Below are 17,718 nucleotides of genomic sequence, written 5' to 3'. Positions count from 1 at the left end.
TGCGGGCAGCATGAGCCTTTTCACTTTGCCCATTTTCACTGTTTGGTATTCCTGTTTTGTTTGGTTTTGTTGTGCCATTTATATTGAGTAAATTCATTTAACAGGGAAATTGTACGGTGAGAGAACAGATAATTCATGCCAAAGTGAAGTCCAAGATATTTGGTCCACACTGGAAGGGAGCGGAATGGAATGGGGGATTTTTGAGAGTAAATAAGAGGGAGGATAGTTTTCCTTCTCCAATGTGTATGTGATGCCTTTGGAGGGAGCCTCTGGGGGTATGTGCACACGAAGCCCCTTTCCAAGCAAAATCTGCACCTTCCACTGTGAGCTGCAAGCATTGTGGAGGGAAGCCGCTTGAGGCAAAGACACACAAAATCTGTCTTGGAACACTTTGCTTGGAACACTTTAATGTTTGGAAGAAAATAAAATTGTCACATTCCTACTATATAAAGGTATTCTTACTATGTATGAAAATGAAGCTTTTCACAAATTGCTGCAAGAACACACTAAGCGCTGTGTTTGAATTCAGAGGGCGTAAGAGGAGTCAACTGATCGTTACGACCCTATGAAATCTCGTTCCTGAAGGAGAAGGCACGGTGGGCTAGGTTCATTTCCAGAAGGACAGAGGTTAACATTTTACAGGTCTGGTCTTCAAAGAGCGTTTTTAATTATTTCAATAATTTGTGCTCCAATCAACATTTCAATCAATTTATCCAGTCACTAGGTGCTTTTTGAACGTTCTGCCCGTGTTCTCCTCCAGCATCTTGAATCTAAGGTTGTCTCCCATGTTTTTCTTAATCATTGGGGTAAATGACAACAATGAGTAGAGGAATTTTGCTATCTGCAAGATTTGATTTTACTGGTATGCTCTGTTCTATAATTGACCAGCCCCATTTTCTTAAACATGTGAAAACTGGGAAAATATGCAAATGACTGGAAACGATGCTACTATGGGTATTTTGGGCTGTGTACACCCTTGCCCTCTGTTTTCGGTGCAGGGTTGTTTCGCACTTCCCTGTTTGTCAAACTTACTTTTGAAAGTGTATTGCAAAATGCAGTGATTAATAGTGACTTCCATGGAAATATTTAGAGTAACTTAAAGGGATCAGCTCATAGCTCATATCCCTATACAGTCACTTCCTGCAACTTCTCTGTTGAAGACCAGTGGGATGGTGTGGCTTAATGGCTGTGTGGTAAACATCATCTTGCCTTTTAAATAGAGTGGCCAGCCCTAGTCTGTCGGTCTGTGTTTTACAATGCTTCAAAAAGGCTTTTGAATCTGGAAGACATTCATTTTGTTCTGACGGTTCTTCATTGATTTCAGGGGCTGTTGCTGACCTTGTGCTGGAATTGAATCCCCATCGGCACAGAAGTGACTATCTTGTGTCTTAGACCAGAGCAACAGCCTTGGATCCGGGGTTATTTAGGTAGGAAGAAGGAGATCCTGTGTCCAACTCCATGAAAGCAGAGTAAAGAGTGGTAAGGTGCACGTCAGGCAAACTCTGGTGTGGCATCCCGCTGTGGCTGTCGAAGCTGCTGCTGTCCATCGGGCCCTGAGAAGCAAAGCATGGGGCTGACGAAACAAGGACAAGGGGGTCGGCGGCCAAGCTGTCGTCTTTCAGCTCCTCCCAAAGGTTTCCTGCAGCCATAAGAACAAAAATGTCATGTGGTCAATGTATTTGTGCTGGATATGCGCCCCCCCCCCCTTCATGATCCTGACCCAGCCTGAATTTTGTTACAGAGCGTGTCTCAGGGCTGTAGCCAGGCTGGGGCTCGTCGTTGCAATGCCTCTCCTGGAGCATCATTGCCTTACCTAACATTTTGGGTTTTTTTTAGAAAAATGTTAATTTTTTGACATTACAGCTTTAAGAAAGAGAACTTGTTCTTAGACTACTAGAACTTCTGGTTGAGACCCCCTCCCTACAATACAGCCCTCCTATCTGAGTAAAATAGCACTTTTGAATAATTCAGTTTTGCATCGTTTGCAGAAAGCCAGGAGAGTGGGGGCTGTCCTCACCTCCTTGGGCAGGCTGTTCCATAGGGTGGACATGCATGGGCAGCTGTTGATTTCACCCATGTGCAGGGTGGCACCTGCAGGAGACCCTGTTCAGATGCGTGAAGCTCCCTATTGTTATGCCAATATAGATTAAGATCATATGCCAATAATCAATACTGAACAATACTAGGCCTAGCTTCTATACTCTAGATGAACTTTTAAACTTTGCATGAACTTTCAGTGTATTTTTTCTATGTATAAGGTAATTCAACAGGTGTGCTTTCATCCTTTGACAATTAATTAAAATAGTGGACTCTACTGAGATTGATGTTCCTCTATCAGAGATTCAACCAATGGTGATCGTCCAACTTAACTTTTCTTGACACTTGTCAGAGATTTATAGTATTTTCCTGCAGTACAGATTATGACATAATTTTTTAACTAATTGGAAGGCTGTACTATGAAATTATGAATATTCAGTGAAGTGTCAAACCAATCAATATTTGTTTGTGCTATCATGTGAATAGACCCTAAATATTTACATATGATTAGGTATATAATTGTAAACACAGAAAAATAAGCAGGGTACTGATGGAAGAGATCTCTTGGGAGAATCTAGGTGAGAAACCATTTCTACCTATGTATTTCATAGAAACTTTGAGCAATGTTGAACTTAGGATTTATTGAGAAATGTTAGTGAACTTATTTCTTATTGCCTTTCTATGTTCTATTGTTATAGGATTTATATTAATAGCCATTTATATTTTGATTGCTTGCTTCATTAAAAAACTAGGGTGTATTTTCAATAAAGTGAAATAAACTCTAGATTGGTGTCTGTGTGTTTGATAAGGAGTTGCAAAGCAATATTGAACCCTATATAAATAAATGTACTGATAAACAGCTGGTTCAAAGAACTTATCTGTTTAACAGGTCTAAAGACTAACTGCTTTCGGCTTCCCCGGAGAGAGATCCATCTTTCTCTTGGCAAGTTGAAACTTGGTTTTAGACACGGGAACTGTCTCGTTACACTATGAGGAACATAGGGAGAGAGGCACTCCTGTAGCTTTGCGGGACCAAGGCTGTGAAGAGTCTTGTCTGTGCTACCTAATACCTTGAACTTCAAGCACGGTAACTGATAGGTAGCCAATGGAGTGACTGCAGGATGGGAGTGATATTCATGCTCCTGCTCGCTCCTGATAACAGCCAAGCTGCAGCATTTTGTACCAACTGGAGTCTCCTAGTTAACTAAGATAGGAGACCTATGTATAGTGTATTACAATTGTCGAATCTTGATGTTACTATAGCATGGATCCAGGTAGCCAGATTGCCCATGTCGAGGTAGGAAGCCATCTTCCAGAATAGAGCGAGGTTGTAGAAAGCAGTTTTTGTAGCTGCCTTTTTCTAGTAGTAGCGCTGGATCCAGTATAACCCTGGAGGAGGTCAGGAGAGCCCCCACTCTCCTGGCTTTTTGCAAACAATGCAAATTATTCAAAAGGGCTTTTTACTCAGATGGGAGGTGGTCTCAAAGAGAAGCTTCATTAATGAGTTAGGGACCACAGATTTCACCACTATGTTGCCTTATGTCCTATCTATTGCTTTAAGCATATGCTCCTATGTACTACCTGTTGCTTTAAATATGACCCTACTGCATAGTTCTATATTGTCTAATATCAGTCCTAGAATTGTTTATGCTCTGTGTCAGCATTTCTTCAACTCTATATTGGATTTCTGCTAATGCTATGTCTTTGTAAACTTGCATTTATTTACCCTATGCCACTGTTTATCGAAATGTCCTGGATATTGACTGTAGTAATCTCACACTATGTAATCTGCCTTGAGTCTCAGTGAGAAAGGCGGACTATAGATGACATAAATAAAATAACTCCTTCTCTTGAACTCCTGTGAATGTCAGCCGGGCAAAGGATAGCCTGAAGGAAGTTATCATTTATTTAAGGAAGGTGTTGAGTTTCTGCGCTTGAATACAAGCTCTCTTCTTCGACACAGACACTTCTAACAATGTGTAGGCACTAAACTACAGAGACCCTTGGACTGGGCAACAACATTCTGTATGATGCGGGAGGAGGAAATCACTGGCTTCCCCATTCATTAAGGACTGGTCAGACAAATTCGAACGCATCCAGTTTTGCTTTGCAGTCCCAGTCTCCAGGCTGCTGAAATTTTTTGAGTTCTTTGAGAAAGGGAAGGAGCAGGTGGACACAGGTAATTCAATAAACATGATACACCTGGACTTCCAAAAAGCTTTTGACAAGGTCCCTCACCTGAAGACTCCTGAGTAAAGTTAGCAGTCATGGGATAAGAGGACAGGTTCTCTTAGGGATTAAAAAGCGGTTTAAAAAACTGGAAATAGAAAGTAGGAATACATGGACATTCCTCGCAATGGAGGGAGGTGTGCAGTGGGGTCCTACATGGCTTGGTATTAGGACTGGTGTTCTTTGTTTATAAATGGTCCGGAATTGGGGATGATTATCGTGGGGTCCATATTGGCAGAGGATAAATTATTCAGGTTGGTGAAACCCAAGGCTACAAGAGTATCTCTCTAAATTGGGTAAGTGGACAGCAACATGCCAAATGAGATTCAGTGTTGGTAAGTGTAAGGAGATGCACATTGGAACAAGAAATCCGAACTTTCAACATATGTTGATGGGGTCTGAACTGGCTGAGACTGAAAACTAGCCAAGTTTTTGAGGAAGCCAAGTTCCCAGCCAGGAAATCCTTTAAATTGTGCCGTGAAGGCTCACTTCTGGTCAGGATCATCCCAGTGCAGGAAGAAGAATTAGGAGCAAATAACTTCATGGTGAGGTATGTCCATAAAGTAGTTACTACTCTGAGCACCTTCCCTTGGCCACACAAACATGCAGTCATCAGCCCTCTGATTGAAAAAACATCTCTAGACAAAATGATGTGGCCAGTTATCCCCCCCATCTCTAGTCTGCCCTTTCTGGGCAAAGTGATTGAAAGGACAGTAGCAGACCAACTCCAGGTCTTCTTAGATAACTCTGGTGCTTTGGACTCATTTCAGTCTGTATTCAGGCCAAGCTATGGGACAGAGAGGGCTCTGATGGCTCAAGTTGTTGATCTCTACCTGAATGTAAAAAGGCCAGGGGTCATTTTGTAGAAAAAGAGCTGAGGAACTCATTAGCATACCTCATTAGCATACGCCACGCCCTTGCTATCACAGGAAGTGTGTCAGCATAACTGATTTGCATATGCCACACCCCCTGACATCACCTACTCTGGCTGTTTTGGACCCAATCCTGGCCATTCAGGGCTGAAATTGGGCCCAAAATGGCAAAAAGGGGCTGAAAATGGCCGAAAAGGGGCCCAAAATGGTCAGGATCAGGCCGCTGCTGAGTGAGAGAGAGATCCACCACCCATCAGAGGCCCGATCCGGGATGTTTCGGCCCCAATCCAGGCTGAAATGGGCCCAAAATGGCCAAGAGTCAGGTGGGCGGGACCACCTGACATGTGACCTCTCTGGGGAACTGCCGGAACTGTGTTCCGGCGCGTTCCCCCTCGAAATGAGCCCTGAGAAAGGCTATGCTTCATTGTTGCTCCTGGATCTATCTGCAGTGTTTGATCAGTAGACCATGACATCTTGGCGAGGCGTTTGGAGGCAGAAGTGGGTATCCAGGGATATGCCTTCTGGACTGGTTCAAACCATTCCTCATGGAATGGACTCAAAGGGTTGCTTTTGGAGACCAGCTATCTCTAGAGTGGGACGCCACGTTAAATCTCAGTGAGAAAGGCAGACTATAAATAATGTAAATAAAATTAATTTTTTAAAAAAGTAAAAAATGTATCCTTGCTTCTGTTTCATGTTTAACCAGTTTTTTAATCTTTATTTCTTTATATTATTTATAGCCTGCCTTTCTTGCTGGGACTCAAGATGGATTACACAGAATATGACAAAACAACCAACAGGAAGGGACATCCAAAAGGCAATGCAATAGAATTTGACTTGTAGAAATCTGGAATCAACCAGGAATCAGAAACTTGGTGAAGGGAAGCATAACTTTTAAAACAACACATGAGAAATGATGGAAAAAGTACATAGCAACAACTTACTTACAGCAACAGACAGTATGCTCTATATACAATATAGTCCCTAAACTTTTTCTCCAAGCTTCATTCAGAATCATTTTGTTAAAATACAGCCATATTTTCTGTGCAAAAAGCCCTCTCAAATAATTCAGTTTTGTATAGTTTAAGAGAACTCATTCTCTTACTCCATAACTGCTAAGTTTACTTAGGAGTCTTTAGGTAAGGGATCTCTCTGGGAATACCATATTGTTTAGTTTGGTCCTGAGAGGGAAAGAGATGTTGGGATTACAGTGGATTGCTTGCTGAAAATGGATCAGTGTGTGGTAGTAGTGAAAAAGACAAACTTCAGTGATCAATATTGTAATTCCCTTGTAAAAAGTTATGTTGTGGCTTCATTTGGAAACACAGCATAGAGTTCTTGTTGCCATATTTTAAAAAGGATATTGCAGACCTGGAAAAAGTTCAGAAGAGGACGACCAAGATGATTAAGGGGTAAGAGCAGCTTTCCTGGGAGAAAAGGTTGAAGAGTCTGGACCTTTTCAAAGAGATAACTAAGGGGGACATGATAGAAGTTTCTAAAATAATGCACAGGATAGAGAGAGTGGGCAGAGAGGACTTTCCCCCAAAATTCTAGAACTTGGGGGCATCCAATGAAGCTGATGAGTGGTAGATTCAGGACAAACAAAAAGAAATACTTCTTGACTCATGGTGTAATTAACCTGTGGAATTCACTGCCAATGGAGGGAGTGACAGCCATTAGCATACCTGGCTTTAAAAGGAGGTTAGACAGATTCACGGAGGAGTGGTCTATCAATGGCTGCTAGCCACGGTGGTGATTAAAAGGAATCTCCACATTTGGAGGCAGTAAAACTCTGAATAACAGGCAACAGCAGAAGGCCTCGCCCTCTATACCCTGTTTATTTGCCTCCACTTTGTTAGCCACTTTGTGCAACATGATGTTAGACTAGATGAAACCCTGGCTTGATCCAGCTGGGCTCTCCTTATGAGATGGGGGTGGGGTAGGGATATGAAATTCCAGGGGCAAGGGTCTGCTGGCAGAGAATAGCAGCACCTCTCTTCTAATTAAATATCCCGTATGTGTTCTTTTGAATGGGAGGAGGAACGGAATCTTTTCTGAGAGCCAAGCTACAAGTGACGCCTGACACAGGTTGGACACTTGTCAGCTTCCCTCAAGTTTTGATGGGAAATGTAGGCGTCCTGGTCTTGCAGCTGTAATGGAGAGCCAAGCTGTAAAACCAGGACGTCTACATTTCCCATCAAAACTTGAGGGAAGCTGACATGTGTCCAACCTGTGTCAGGCGTCACTTGTAGCTTGGCTCTGAGGCTGTATGGTGGATCCACAACCCTGCTGTAAGGTTTGCCCCCATTTATATAACCTACTTTGACATCTTCCCCAGGAGAGAAAACACCACTGGGCTTTCCAAAATCTAGAGCAAAACTTCCGTTTTTTCCGCACTATTCCTGAGTAGAACCCAAACTGGAGGCCGATTTAAATTTCTGACAATGTTAAGGGATTTTTTTAGGGACCCCTCTTCTATAATCATGTGTGAGCATTCATTCAAGCAAAGACACAGAAGGCAAGTTTGCCTCAGTGGCAAATTTCTTCTGCTTCATTGGTGAGATTTAGCTGTGGTTCAGCGTAAACGCATAACAAGCAAGAGAGTTTCCAGTAATTGTAAACATCCTCCCCGCTCCCATTTCGTAACTAAGATTTCCGCCTTGGAAGTGTTACTTCCCAGAAGTGTTTCAAACTCATAACAAAAATATAGCTCCAGCATTTGAGGTGTTTGTATTATAAAGAGTCCAGTAGCACCTTTAAGACTAACCAATTTTATTGTAGCATAAGCTTTCGAGAATCACAGTTCTTTTCATCAGATGCCCTCCATGTATCTGACGAAGAGAACTGTGATTCTCGAAAGCTTATGCTACAATAAAATTGGTTAGTCTTAAAGGTGCTACTGGACTCTTTTTGATTTTGCTACTACAGACTAACACGGCTAACTCCTCTGGATCTATGTATTGTCGAAGGCTTTCACGGCCGGAGAACGATGGTTGTTGGGGGTTTTCCGGGCTGTATTGCCGTGGTCTTGGCATTGTAGTTCCTGACGTTTCGCCAGCAGCTGTGGCTGGCATCTTCAGAGGTGTAGCACCAAAAGACAGAGATCTCTCAGTGTGAGAGATCTCTGTCTTTTGGTGCTACACTGAGAGATCTCTGTCTTTTGGTGCTACACCTCTGAAGATGCCAGCCACAGCTGCTGGCGAAACGTCAGGAACTACAATGCCAAGACCACGGCAATACAGCCCGGAAAACCCCCAACAACCATCCTCTGGATCTGTTTGTATTATAGTGAGACATGACTGACCTGTCACTCAAGCTTGTATGGTGCCATGTATTCTGGGAAATGTAATTCTAAAGAGATGTTTGTATTAACCTTTTGGGTCTTTTGATTCAATTTGTTCTGTAAACAATTTAGCATTAAAGTATTTAAGCATAAGGATAAGGTAGCTCAGTACACATCAGGCCCCGGGAACCTCATGTGTCTGAGAGCCAAGCTACAAGTGAGGAATTACACTTGCATGGCAAGTGAACAGACTCACGTGTATTCCTCCCTGTTCACTTGCCATTCAAGTGTAATTCCTCACTTGTAGCTCGGCTCTGAGTTTTGTGTAACAATAAAACTCATATTTCTCTGTATCACTGTGGACGGTGTCTTGGATTATATTTGGATAAGTGGTAGAAGGGAATCTTATAATTGGCCACAGAGTACTATTTTAAAAGTTTCCCTATCAGATAGCATCAGATTCCAAATAGGTAAAATAAAATCTTCTCGACAGATGCTGAGTTGACGAATGGTCCTGGGAATTTACCTTGGAGGTCGAAATCAGTGAGGGAAGGATTGAGGGCATCAACGTCGTTGCTGAGGTCTCCTTCTGGCATGAAGAGGTCCTGCACAGTCCGAGCAGCTCCGTGCTCTTTCATGGCACGTCCCAGAGGCGGTGGAGCAGGCAAGGGGGGCTCGTGCGTTGTACTGGACAGCACTCGGTGTTCATCTTGTGCCTCAGCTGATGGGACGAGTGCTTGAGGGCTGTCAGGTAACTGCTGTACAAAAGTGGGAGAGAGCGGAGCGAAGCCTGGTGCTGCCCTGTAGCAGGAAGTCTGTTGACCCCGGAGAACGTTTGGCAGCGGGTTCTTGACTGGTGGTGGTCCTTGTTTGGGAAGTGCATGGACAGGCTGTGCTGCAGAGATGGGTGGCTCACACAGAGAGGGATGTTGGAGAGGCATGTGGCCAGGAACTGAGGGAGTCGGGCTACAACCTGGCAGGGAAGATCTCAGCTTTTCAGTCCTGCCTCCTATCAGCGTGTCCAGTTCTTCTGCAAATAAAATTGGAACCAAAGGCAAATCAGACTTTTTTTGGCTTGTGTCTTTGGACTTGTAGCAAGCCCCAAGAGTAGCACAATTAACCACACTAGATAAAACTGGCTCTATTTGACGTTCCTGAGTTGGCCCAGACTTGAAACTTATATCCCTTCCAAAAGAGGCTGAAGAGTAGGTGGTTTTTTTCAAGGGGAAGAAACTCCAAAGAGCTACTCAAGAACTCCCTGGTTGTCATCGACAGCTACACGCTACCCAAAAGGGGCTGGGTTTCTGGGTTTTTTTCCCAAAGCTACACCAAGATGTGGGTCTGACTCAGTGTAAATTGTGCTGCGCATAGGCTGGCCTTGCTGTTTTGAGGAGCATCCACGTGAGGTTGTCGTCCTCACAACTTGCGGGGCTCCCTCATTTGAGCAGGATCAAAGGGAGGGAGGTGGAGCTGAGCTCTGCTTTCAAATGACAGGGCTGGAGCTCCACCTTTCCTTCCTCCCTTTAATGATCCAGGCTATGAACCTGTAAGTCTCCCAAACCCCTGTCCCTTAACAGGTTTAATATCTTCAGTCCTGCCCATTGAAGAAATAGAAAAGACCGAGATATCTTACTTAAACATAGGAGACACTCCATCTGCCTCCATCTTTTGGAACTGAAGGCTAGCTAGACCCTGAAGAAAATGGATCTGCTGCCTGCCTGAGCTCAGCGCCCCTCAAAATCCCAGAGCAGCATCTGGAAGGGTGGCCAACTTCCCGGTGGGGCCTGGGGAATCTCCAGAAATTACAACTGATCTCCAGATGACCGAGATCAGTTCCCCTGGAGAAGATGGCTGTTCTGGTGGGTGGACTCTGGGGCACCTTGCTGAAGGTCTCTCCACTCCCCAGACCCCACCGCCCCCAGGCTCCACCCCCAAATCTTCAGGAATTTCCCAATCCAGACTTGGCAACCTTAGCCTTTGGCCTGGAATCTCTTTGAACATTTCCAAAGGGCTGGAATTGGCTCCCTTTTGCCTATCTCTATCTACCTACCTACCGGACAAGCCCAACCTTTTACAGCATTTGAGGCTGGGAGAAAGATGGGGTGACTCCACCCTCTGATTGGTAGAGGTGGACTTACCTTGTCCATCCCTTTTGCTTTCACCCTTTCCTTCTCTTTCTATGCCATAATAATGCACAAATAATATTAAAATGTGTAAACTTGAGGAGAGGCATTTTATGCAAGGAAGCTGAAACTGGTGCAAAACCAGAGACTTTGTGGGTTTATAACAGAGAAGCAAGAATGGAATGGGGATGTTTGCTGGAGTAGACCCAGCAGTGGTAACCCACTGAAACTCCCCCCTGCCTTGCCTCCTTCCTGCTTCCCTCTCTTTGATGGGATCCCAGGTCCACAGTTGGCCCCAATCAGCAACCTGGCAGCCATGGATTCCACCTCAAGGCAGCCGCCATGCCCAGGCAGGCATTTTTCTCCAGCAAGGATCGTGCTACAAGCTTGCAAAACAAAACAAAAAAACCCCGAAAGAAAAGGTTCTGTGGGCTGCTGTGAGAAGAGTGCACACGTGCTCTTGGCCTACCTGGTTTGGCCATGCTTTTCCTCACAGCCATTGGGTCTTTCCTCTTCCATTTCTGCAGCTCCTCCTGCATTTTATCGATTTTGGCAGGATTCAGGGCCCACAAGCAGCCTTTTCTAGAGGAGCTGCCGGACTTGTTTTCAACTTTTTCAAAGCACTTGTTCAGGGATAAGTTGTGGCGTACGGAGTTCTTCCAGCCATCAGGAGCCGTCTAGGAAAAGCAAACGGAAACGGATGTGAATGACAGGAGAAAAAGGTTTGCGTTGGGCCTTGGGGTCCTTGCTTTGATGCTGAAATGCTGCTTTTCCCAGACAACAGTCAGTGCTCAGAGAGGCTCCGCCCCCCCCCATCCCACTGCCCACTGAGTTCTTATTCCCAGATATCGTAAGATAAATAGCAATGCATATCACAGACTAGAGCAAAGGCCACCAGGGGTTGTCTTAGTAGGATTAGCAAAGTTGCAACCTGGGGAAGGCTTTTCTGGAGAGGAGTATGTTTCGTTCTGGTCATATTAAAAAGCTGGAAAGAGTTCAGAGAACAGAAGTAGAAAGAGTCCGAGGTTAGGAGAACTGGATGTGTCAAAAGTGGGACTGACATGGTCCAGATTTTGATTTTAGTTTGCAGGAGTCTTGAAAACTTTCTTAGTCTGCATGAAAGGTTGCAGGACTAATGGTAAGAAGAGAAAGGCCAACGCTGGAAGCTCTGGGGCACATTTAGTTGGATTGTTCTCCAGTCTCTGAGACAGCAGTGAAGGAATCTGTTGTTCTCTAAATAGGACCCATCTTGCTTATGTCTTCTTCAGGAAGTGACTTATGGACTTCTATCCACCAAACCTGAGGCAGAAGCAGAGATTTTGGGCTATTGGTTTCAACTGGAAGTCCTATTCCTAGCTTATAAATGGATATCGGTAAATGAGAGATTTATTTGAAGACCAGGCAGATTATTATTGAAAGCAGGGAGGGATGCTCTTTTGTTCTTTGTTTTGCTTTTGTGCCCAGTTGTTGTGAACTTTTTGACTCATCTGTTTTTATGGCTGGTGTTTCTCTTTCATTTGTTTGTGTTATGATGCTTATCAGGGCTTTTTTTCTGGGAAAATAGGCAGTGGAACTCAGTGGGTTGCCCTTGGAGAAAATGGTCACATGGCTGGTGGCTCCGCCCCCTGATCTCCAGACAGAGATCTGTCTGGAGATCAGGGGGCGGGGCCACCAGCCATGTGACTATTTTCAAGAGGTGCTGGAACTCCGTTCCACTGCGTTCCGGCTGAAAAAAAGCCCTGTGCAACTGAGTTCAAAACAAACCACAATTTTACCAATAATATGTTTATCAAATTTCATTTGTCTGGTCAAAGAAAAAAATAACTGCTGCAATTTTTGGTCCTCAGCATGAGAAGTCATGCCAGAAACTAGAACTTTGATGAGGCCACAAAATTTGTAACAGCCACTGTGAGAGCCACTGCTGTGTAGTGATTGGACTGCTGGACTCAAATCTAGGAGACCCAGGTTCAACTCTCCACTCTGCCATGAAGCTTGCTGGGTGATCTGGCTTGCTGATCTTGGGCCAGTTGTAGACTCTTGGTCTAACCTACCTCACAGGGTTGTTGTAAGGGTAAAATGGAGGAGAGGAGAATGATGTAAGCTGCTTTGGATCCCCATGGGGGAGAAAGGTGGAATTAAAAATGAAGTTAAATAAATAAAAAATAAACATCCCTAGATAAAGTGTGCCCCTGTGCCACAGAGGGGCATGGGATGAATGTTTCAGAAGAGAGAAGAGAAGCTCACAATTGCATTGACGGCATATGGTGCAACATAAAAAATACCTATAACCAAGTTAAAGTACCATGCTAATGAGCTGTGCCTTGTCTCTAGTGACCCGATTTATTTGATGATTCAGGAAGAGGACATGTACGATGAGTTATGTTGGGTTTATAAATAGGAATAAATTAGCCATTCTTGGGGAACATGGAATTCTCAGATGGGAAGTCATGCAATTATAACTTGCCAGGCGAACGATTATTTGGGTAAATAAGACATCTCTAGCTCATTTAGGAGTGAGTTCTACATAACTAAGATTACTCATCAATGAAAGAGCAGCCTGTCCTATCACTAAGGGCCAAGCTACAAGTGACGAATGATGCAGGTTGGACACTTGTCAGCTTCCCTCAAGTTTTGATGGGAAACGTAGGCATCTTGGTCTTGCAGCTTGGCTCTCCGACTGCTGCCCAATGGACTTTTCAACTGTCACTTGTCCGACATTCCGCCAAGCTGCCTACATTTCCCATCAAAACTTGAGGGAAGCTGGCAAGTGTCCAACCTGTGTCATTCGTCACTTGTAGTTTGGCCCTAAGACTCCAAGTAGGTTACATTTTATAAGTCCTACAGCTCAAGATTAATTTCTATGCACACTAAAATCCCTAATGCGAAAATTAACAAAACCAGCCAAAATAACCAACCCTGGGAAATCCAGACCACCCCATTGAACGGTGCTTGGAAGATCCAGAGACAGCCCCATGCCCACCACGAAGGTAAAGCCATTGCTTATGTCACGTATTCCCTCAGGAGGCAGGGTGCCATTTTGTACAGTACAGAAAGCTTCTTTGAGCAGATCAGAGCCCAACGCAATCTTCCTTGGCTACTCAAAGTAAATCGGTCAGACTCAAAACAGGAAGGTTACTGTGCCTGAACAATACAGGGATAAAATGGAGGACAGAATGATAAAAGCCACTTTGGGTCCCATGGGGAGAAAGGCAGGGAATAAATAAAATATATAAGTAAATAAATAATACATTCCAATTACCTTTATAAAATAGCATACATGACTACCACCCCCCATCCCTTTTAATTCATATTCTCTGTGGTTAATTAGATAAATAACAGGCCCTCCCTCCCCTAAGGGGAAGTTCACAAAGCATTTAATGATGCAAGATTAGGAAGGAAAATTGGAAAAAAAATTCCATGCATAGACACAGAATTTTCGAAATCCACGCTTAGAGCAGCATAGCCGGTTGTGCGATTTTGTGCCATCATCAAAGGTGTGCAGCAAGAGGTGTGCCTATGCTACAGTCTCTGAACAATCCTGCCTCTGGTTTGTGAGGATCCTCTGGAATTGCCGGGGTTCTCCAGCTTTTCCTTCGTTGATGGGCTCGCTTTCCTACAACGAATTTATTTGTTTGTTTGATTATGTTATTTATAGTCTGCCTTTCTCACTGAGACTCAAGGCGGATTACATAATGTGAAATTAGGACAATCAATATCAAGGACATTTCCATGAACAATGTCATAGGGTAAATAAATGCAAGTTTACAAAGATACAACATTAGCAAAAAATCCAATACAGAGTTGAAGAAATGCTGAAACGGAGCATAAGCAATTCTAGGACTGACATTAGACAACATGGAACTACCCAGCAGGGTCATACTTAAAGCAACAGGTAGTACATAGGAGCACATACTTAAAGCAACACATAGGACATAAGGCAACACAGTGATGAAGTTGATGGTCTCTAACTTGTTAGTGAAGCATCTTTGAGATCATCTCCCTATAATCCTATGTACATTTTAAAAAGCCCTTTTAAGCCGATTGGGTTTCTGCAAAGGATCACTATATGTCTGGAAACTATCTTCAGAGACAGGAAAGTACAGAAATGGTATTTTCTGTTTCTTTAGAGGGTTGTATGTTGCCATTTTGCTCATTTTCCTGAATAGTTTGTTTCTTTTATGCCATTTTGATGCCCATTTTCTGCCATTGACACAGAGAAAAATAATATTTAAAGCTGCAGGTATTGACTGGAAAAAATATCAGCACAAAGAAACCAAAAATGGCACAAAATTTAATCTTTCCACGGTTTGATAAGAGAGATCAAAATAGCGGTTTTCAAACTGAAATGGTGGCATTGCAAAATTAGCATCCTTCCTGAAGCAGCTGTCCAGAGAACTCTCTCTGTTTCTAGAATCAGATGGACTAAAATCCAACTCAATGATCCTCCAAGCTTCTTCCAAGCATCATAAAGTTATAACCTGCTTCGATATAATGACATTCAGTTGTCAATTTTTTTAAAATATGAAAAAGCCCCAGTGGTCCAGAGTGCGGTGGCTGCTTCTGGAAACCACGGTGAGGAAACTGGGGAAACCCCATTGCTGCTGAGCTGTATCAACAGTCGCACGAGCAATGGGGAAAACAGCCAAGTCAGTCCCTGTATAGAAACCACGTTATAAGCAGAAAAGGGAGCTAAACCCCATAACTAATTTTTATTCCCCAGAGTACCTTCTCTTTGAGCCTGGCACCCTCTTGATCTTCAGAAAGTTATAGAATCTTGCACAATCCTTTTCTTTTAAAGCTGGCTCTACATAGAAGGGAGAGGTACTTCAAAGAGCCGTTCCGGTGGAGCGGTGTCTATTTCTTTTCTTTTTTTCATGGACGTGGGAGTTGGATTGTTGTGTTTCAACTAGAAAGGAGCCGGTTGCATCACCCTAAGTTGCAAGGGCCGTGCACCCAAAGGTGAATTGGACAGTAGTTGTGTCATCGCTGTTTTCACAGCCTGTGTGGTGGTTGCACTCTGTCATCCCAAACTAATTGCCGCCCCACCCCTGGGCTCTGCACTCTGGGAGCAACTGGGTATCTTTCCTTTATTCCTCAAGAAATTCGCAAGGCTTGGTTTCACAAGGTACTGAATGTAAACGTGCAAGAGAACAGCCTATGGGAACTGCCTACTTTGAAGGATCAACCGAGTCTTATTTTATGATATAATTTTTAAAAAGATTCCCAACATACTCAAAGAAATGTAAAATCAGAAAGAGTCCAGTAGCACCTTTAAGACTAACCAATTTTATTGTAGCATAAGCTTTCGAGAATCAAGTTCTCGAAAGCTTATGCTACAATAAAATTGGTTAGTCTTAAAGGTGCTACTGGACTCTTTCTGATTTTGCTACTACAGACTAACACGGCTAACTCCTCTGCATCTTTGAACATGAAAAAAATGTAAGTAGCTCATAGGAAAAAAGGTTAATCAGGAAAACAGCCCCATTAAATGTAGATTTTCTGAAAGGTGCCAGAGTGGAAGTCGTTGGCAGGGCAGCATTCCTAACCCAGAAGTCCCTGCTCTAAATTCTTGCTTCTCTGACATTTGACCTTCTGGGCAGGCCTAATTCCACTGGCATACATTACGTGACCGGGGCCCAGGGGGCAGGATTATGCCCCTCTGAGCTACGAAACAGTTTAGATGCTCAATTTCTCTCAATTTCTCCCCTCCTCCTGCACCCCCAGAGCTTTTTCATCTTTTATTAACTATTGGCAACTGAATACTGTTATATGGATATAATGTTATAACCATCTGTGTACTAAGTTTTTCTGAGAGCTAAACTACATGAGACAAACTACATGAGGATGCTCAGGTGAAGGGAGATGCAATATTAGCTGGGAAGCCTAGTTTGAATTTCACCTCTCTCTATAGAGCCAGCAAAGATCACTCCTCAGAGGGTTTGTTAGTTTCCTCTTTGCCTCCTGAAAGGCTCTGTCAATTATTAACAAACCCCCTGAGGAGCAATCTTTGCTGGCTCTGTAGAGAGAGCTGAAATTCAAACTACTCTTCCCGGCTAACATCGTATCTCCCTTCACTTGAGTGTCCTTGGCCGTTCCCACACGGCTTACCTGAACCCGGAACGCTGTGCAGCATGCCGAAAAAAACGCGGAAGATCGCGTTTTCTCTCGCGAGTTTTGCGCGATGCTGCGCAACATCGCGCAAAACTCGAGAGAGAAAACGCGATCTTCCGCGTTTTTTTCGGCATGCTGCGCAGCGTTCCGGGTTCAGGTAAGCCGTGTGGGGAACACCCCTTGTGTAATTTGTCTCATGTAGTTTAGCTGTGAATTTCTAGCTTTCATTTTTTGAAAAAAGGCTCTAGTTGTATGTATGTAGGTAGGTAGGTAGGTAGGTAGGTAGGTAGGTATGTGTCATTTATGGTCCGCCTTTCTCACTGAGACTCAAGGTGGATTACACAGTATGAGATTAGTACAATTCGTATCAAGAACATTTCCATAAACAATGCCATAGGGAAAATAGATACAGGTTTTAAAAACATAGTGTTAGCAAGAATCCTATACGAAGTAGAAGAAAATACTGAAACAGAACATAATCACTTCTAGGATTGACATTAGACAACATAAAGCAAACATATATCTGATGATGGACAGCTGGCCAGACTCTGCCCCAGATGTCTTGGAGCATGCCTTCGAAGCTGTGACTGGGTGGTTGAAGCAGAGTCGGTTGAAACTAAATCCCACAAAGAGAGAGGTCCTGCATGTGGGTCGGGGGTCCGCTTTTGATGGAGCGCCACTTACACCACTTTCGAGAGTTAGGAACCTGGGAGTGATCATGGATGCCTCCCCGACCATGGAGGCACAGGTCGCAGCGGTTGCCTGGTCCTCATTTTTCTATCTAAGACAAGCCCAGCAGCCTGTCCTCTACCTGTCGACCCATGACTTAACGGCAATGATCCAAGCAATGGTCACCTCTAGATTAGACTACTGCAACTCGCTCTACGCAGGGCTTCCCCTGGGTCTGATCCGGAGGCTACAGCTGGTTCAAAATGCAGCTGTGCAAGTGATTGCAAGAGTCCTGACTGGGGAACATATAATACCTATATTACGCCAGCTGCATTGGTTACCAATTGAGTACCGGGTCTGGCTCAAGGTTTTGGTGTTGACCTATAAAGCCCTA

General features: G+C 43.9%; 1 protein-coding gene across 1 annotated transcript in view; it reads right to left on the bottom strand.

Annotated features, from left to right (window-relative positions):
- Positions 1-386: 386 nt before the first annotated feature.
- The window catches only part of FOXN1 (forkhead box N1), a 50,522-nt gene continuing 33,190 nt past the window's right edge, over positions 387-17,718 (bottom strand). Inside the window, exons 7-9 of the mRNA XM_055001625.1 lie at positions 11,014-11,221; positions 8,948-9,451; positions 387-1,639 (exon numbers count right to left, since the gene is read on the bottom strand). Coding sequence (XP_054857600.1) covers positions 1,389-1,639; positions 8,948-9,451; positions 11,014-11,221 — 963 coding nt within the window. The 3' untranslated portion in view covers positions 387-1,388. The remainder of the gene's footprint in view (positions 1,640-8,947; positions 9,452-11,013; positions 11,222-17,718) is intronic.

This window comes from Eublepharis macularius, chromosome 17, assembly GCF_028583425.1.
Source record: "Eublepharis macularius isolate TG4126 chromosome 17, MPM_Emac_v1.0, whole genome shotgun sequence".
NCBI lineage: Eukaryota > Metazoa > Chordata > Lepidosauria > Squamata > Eublepharidae > Eublepharis > Eublepharis macularius.
Note: the sequence above shows the minus strand (reverse complement) of the source record. Positions and strands in the feature narration are given on the sequence as shown.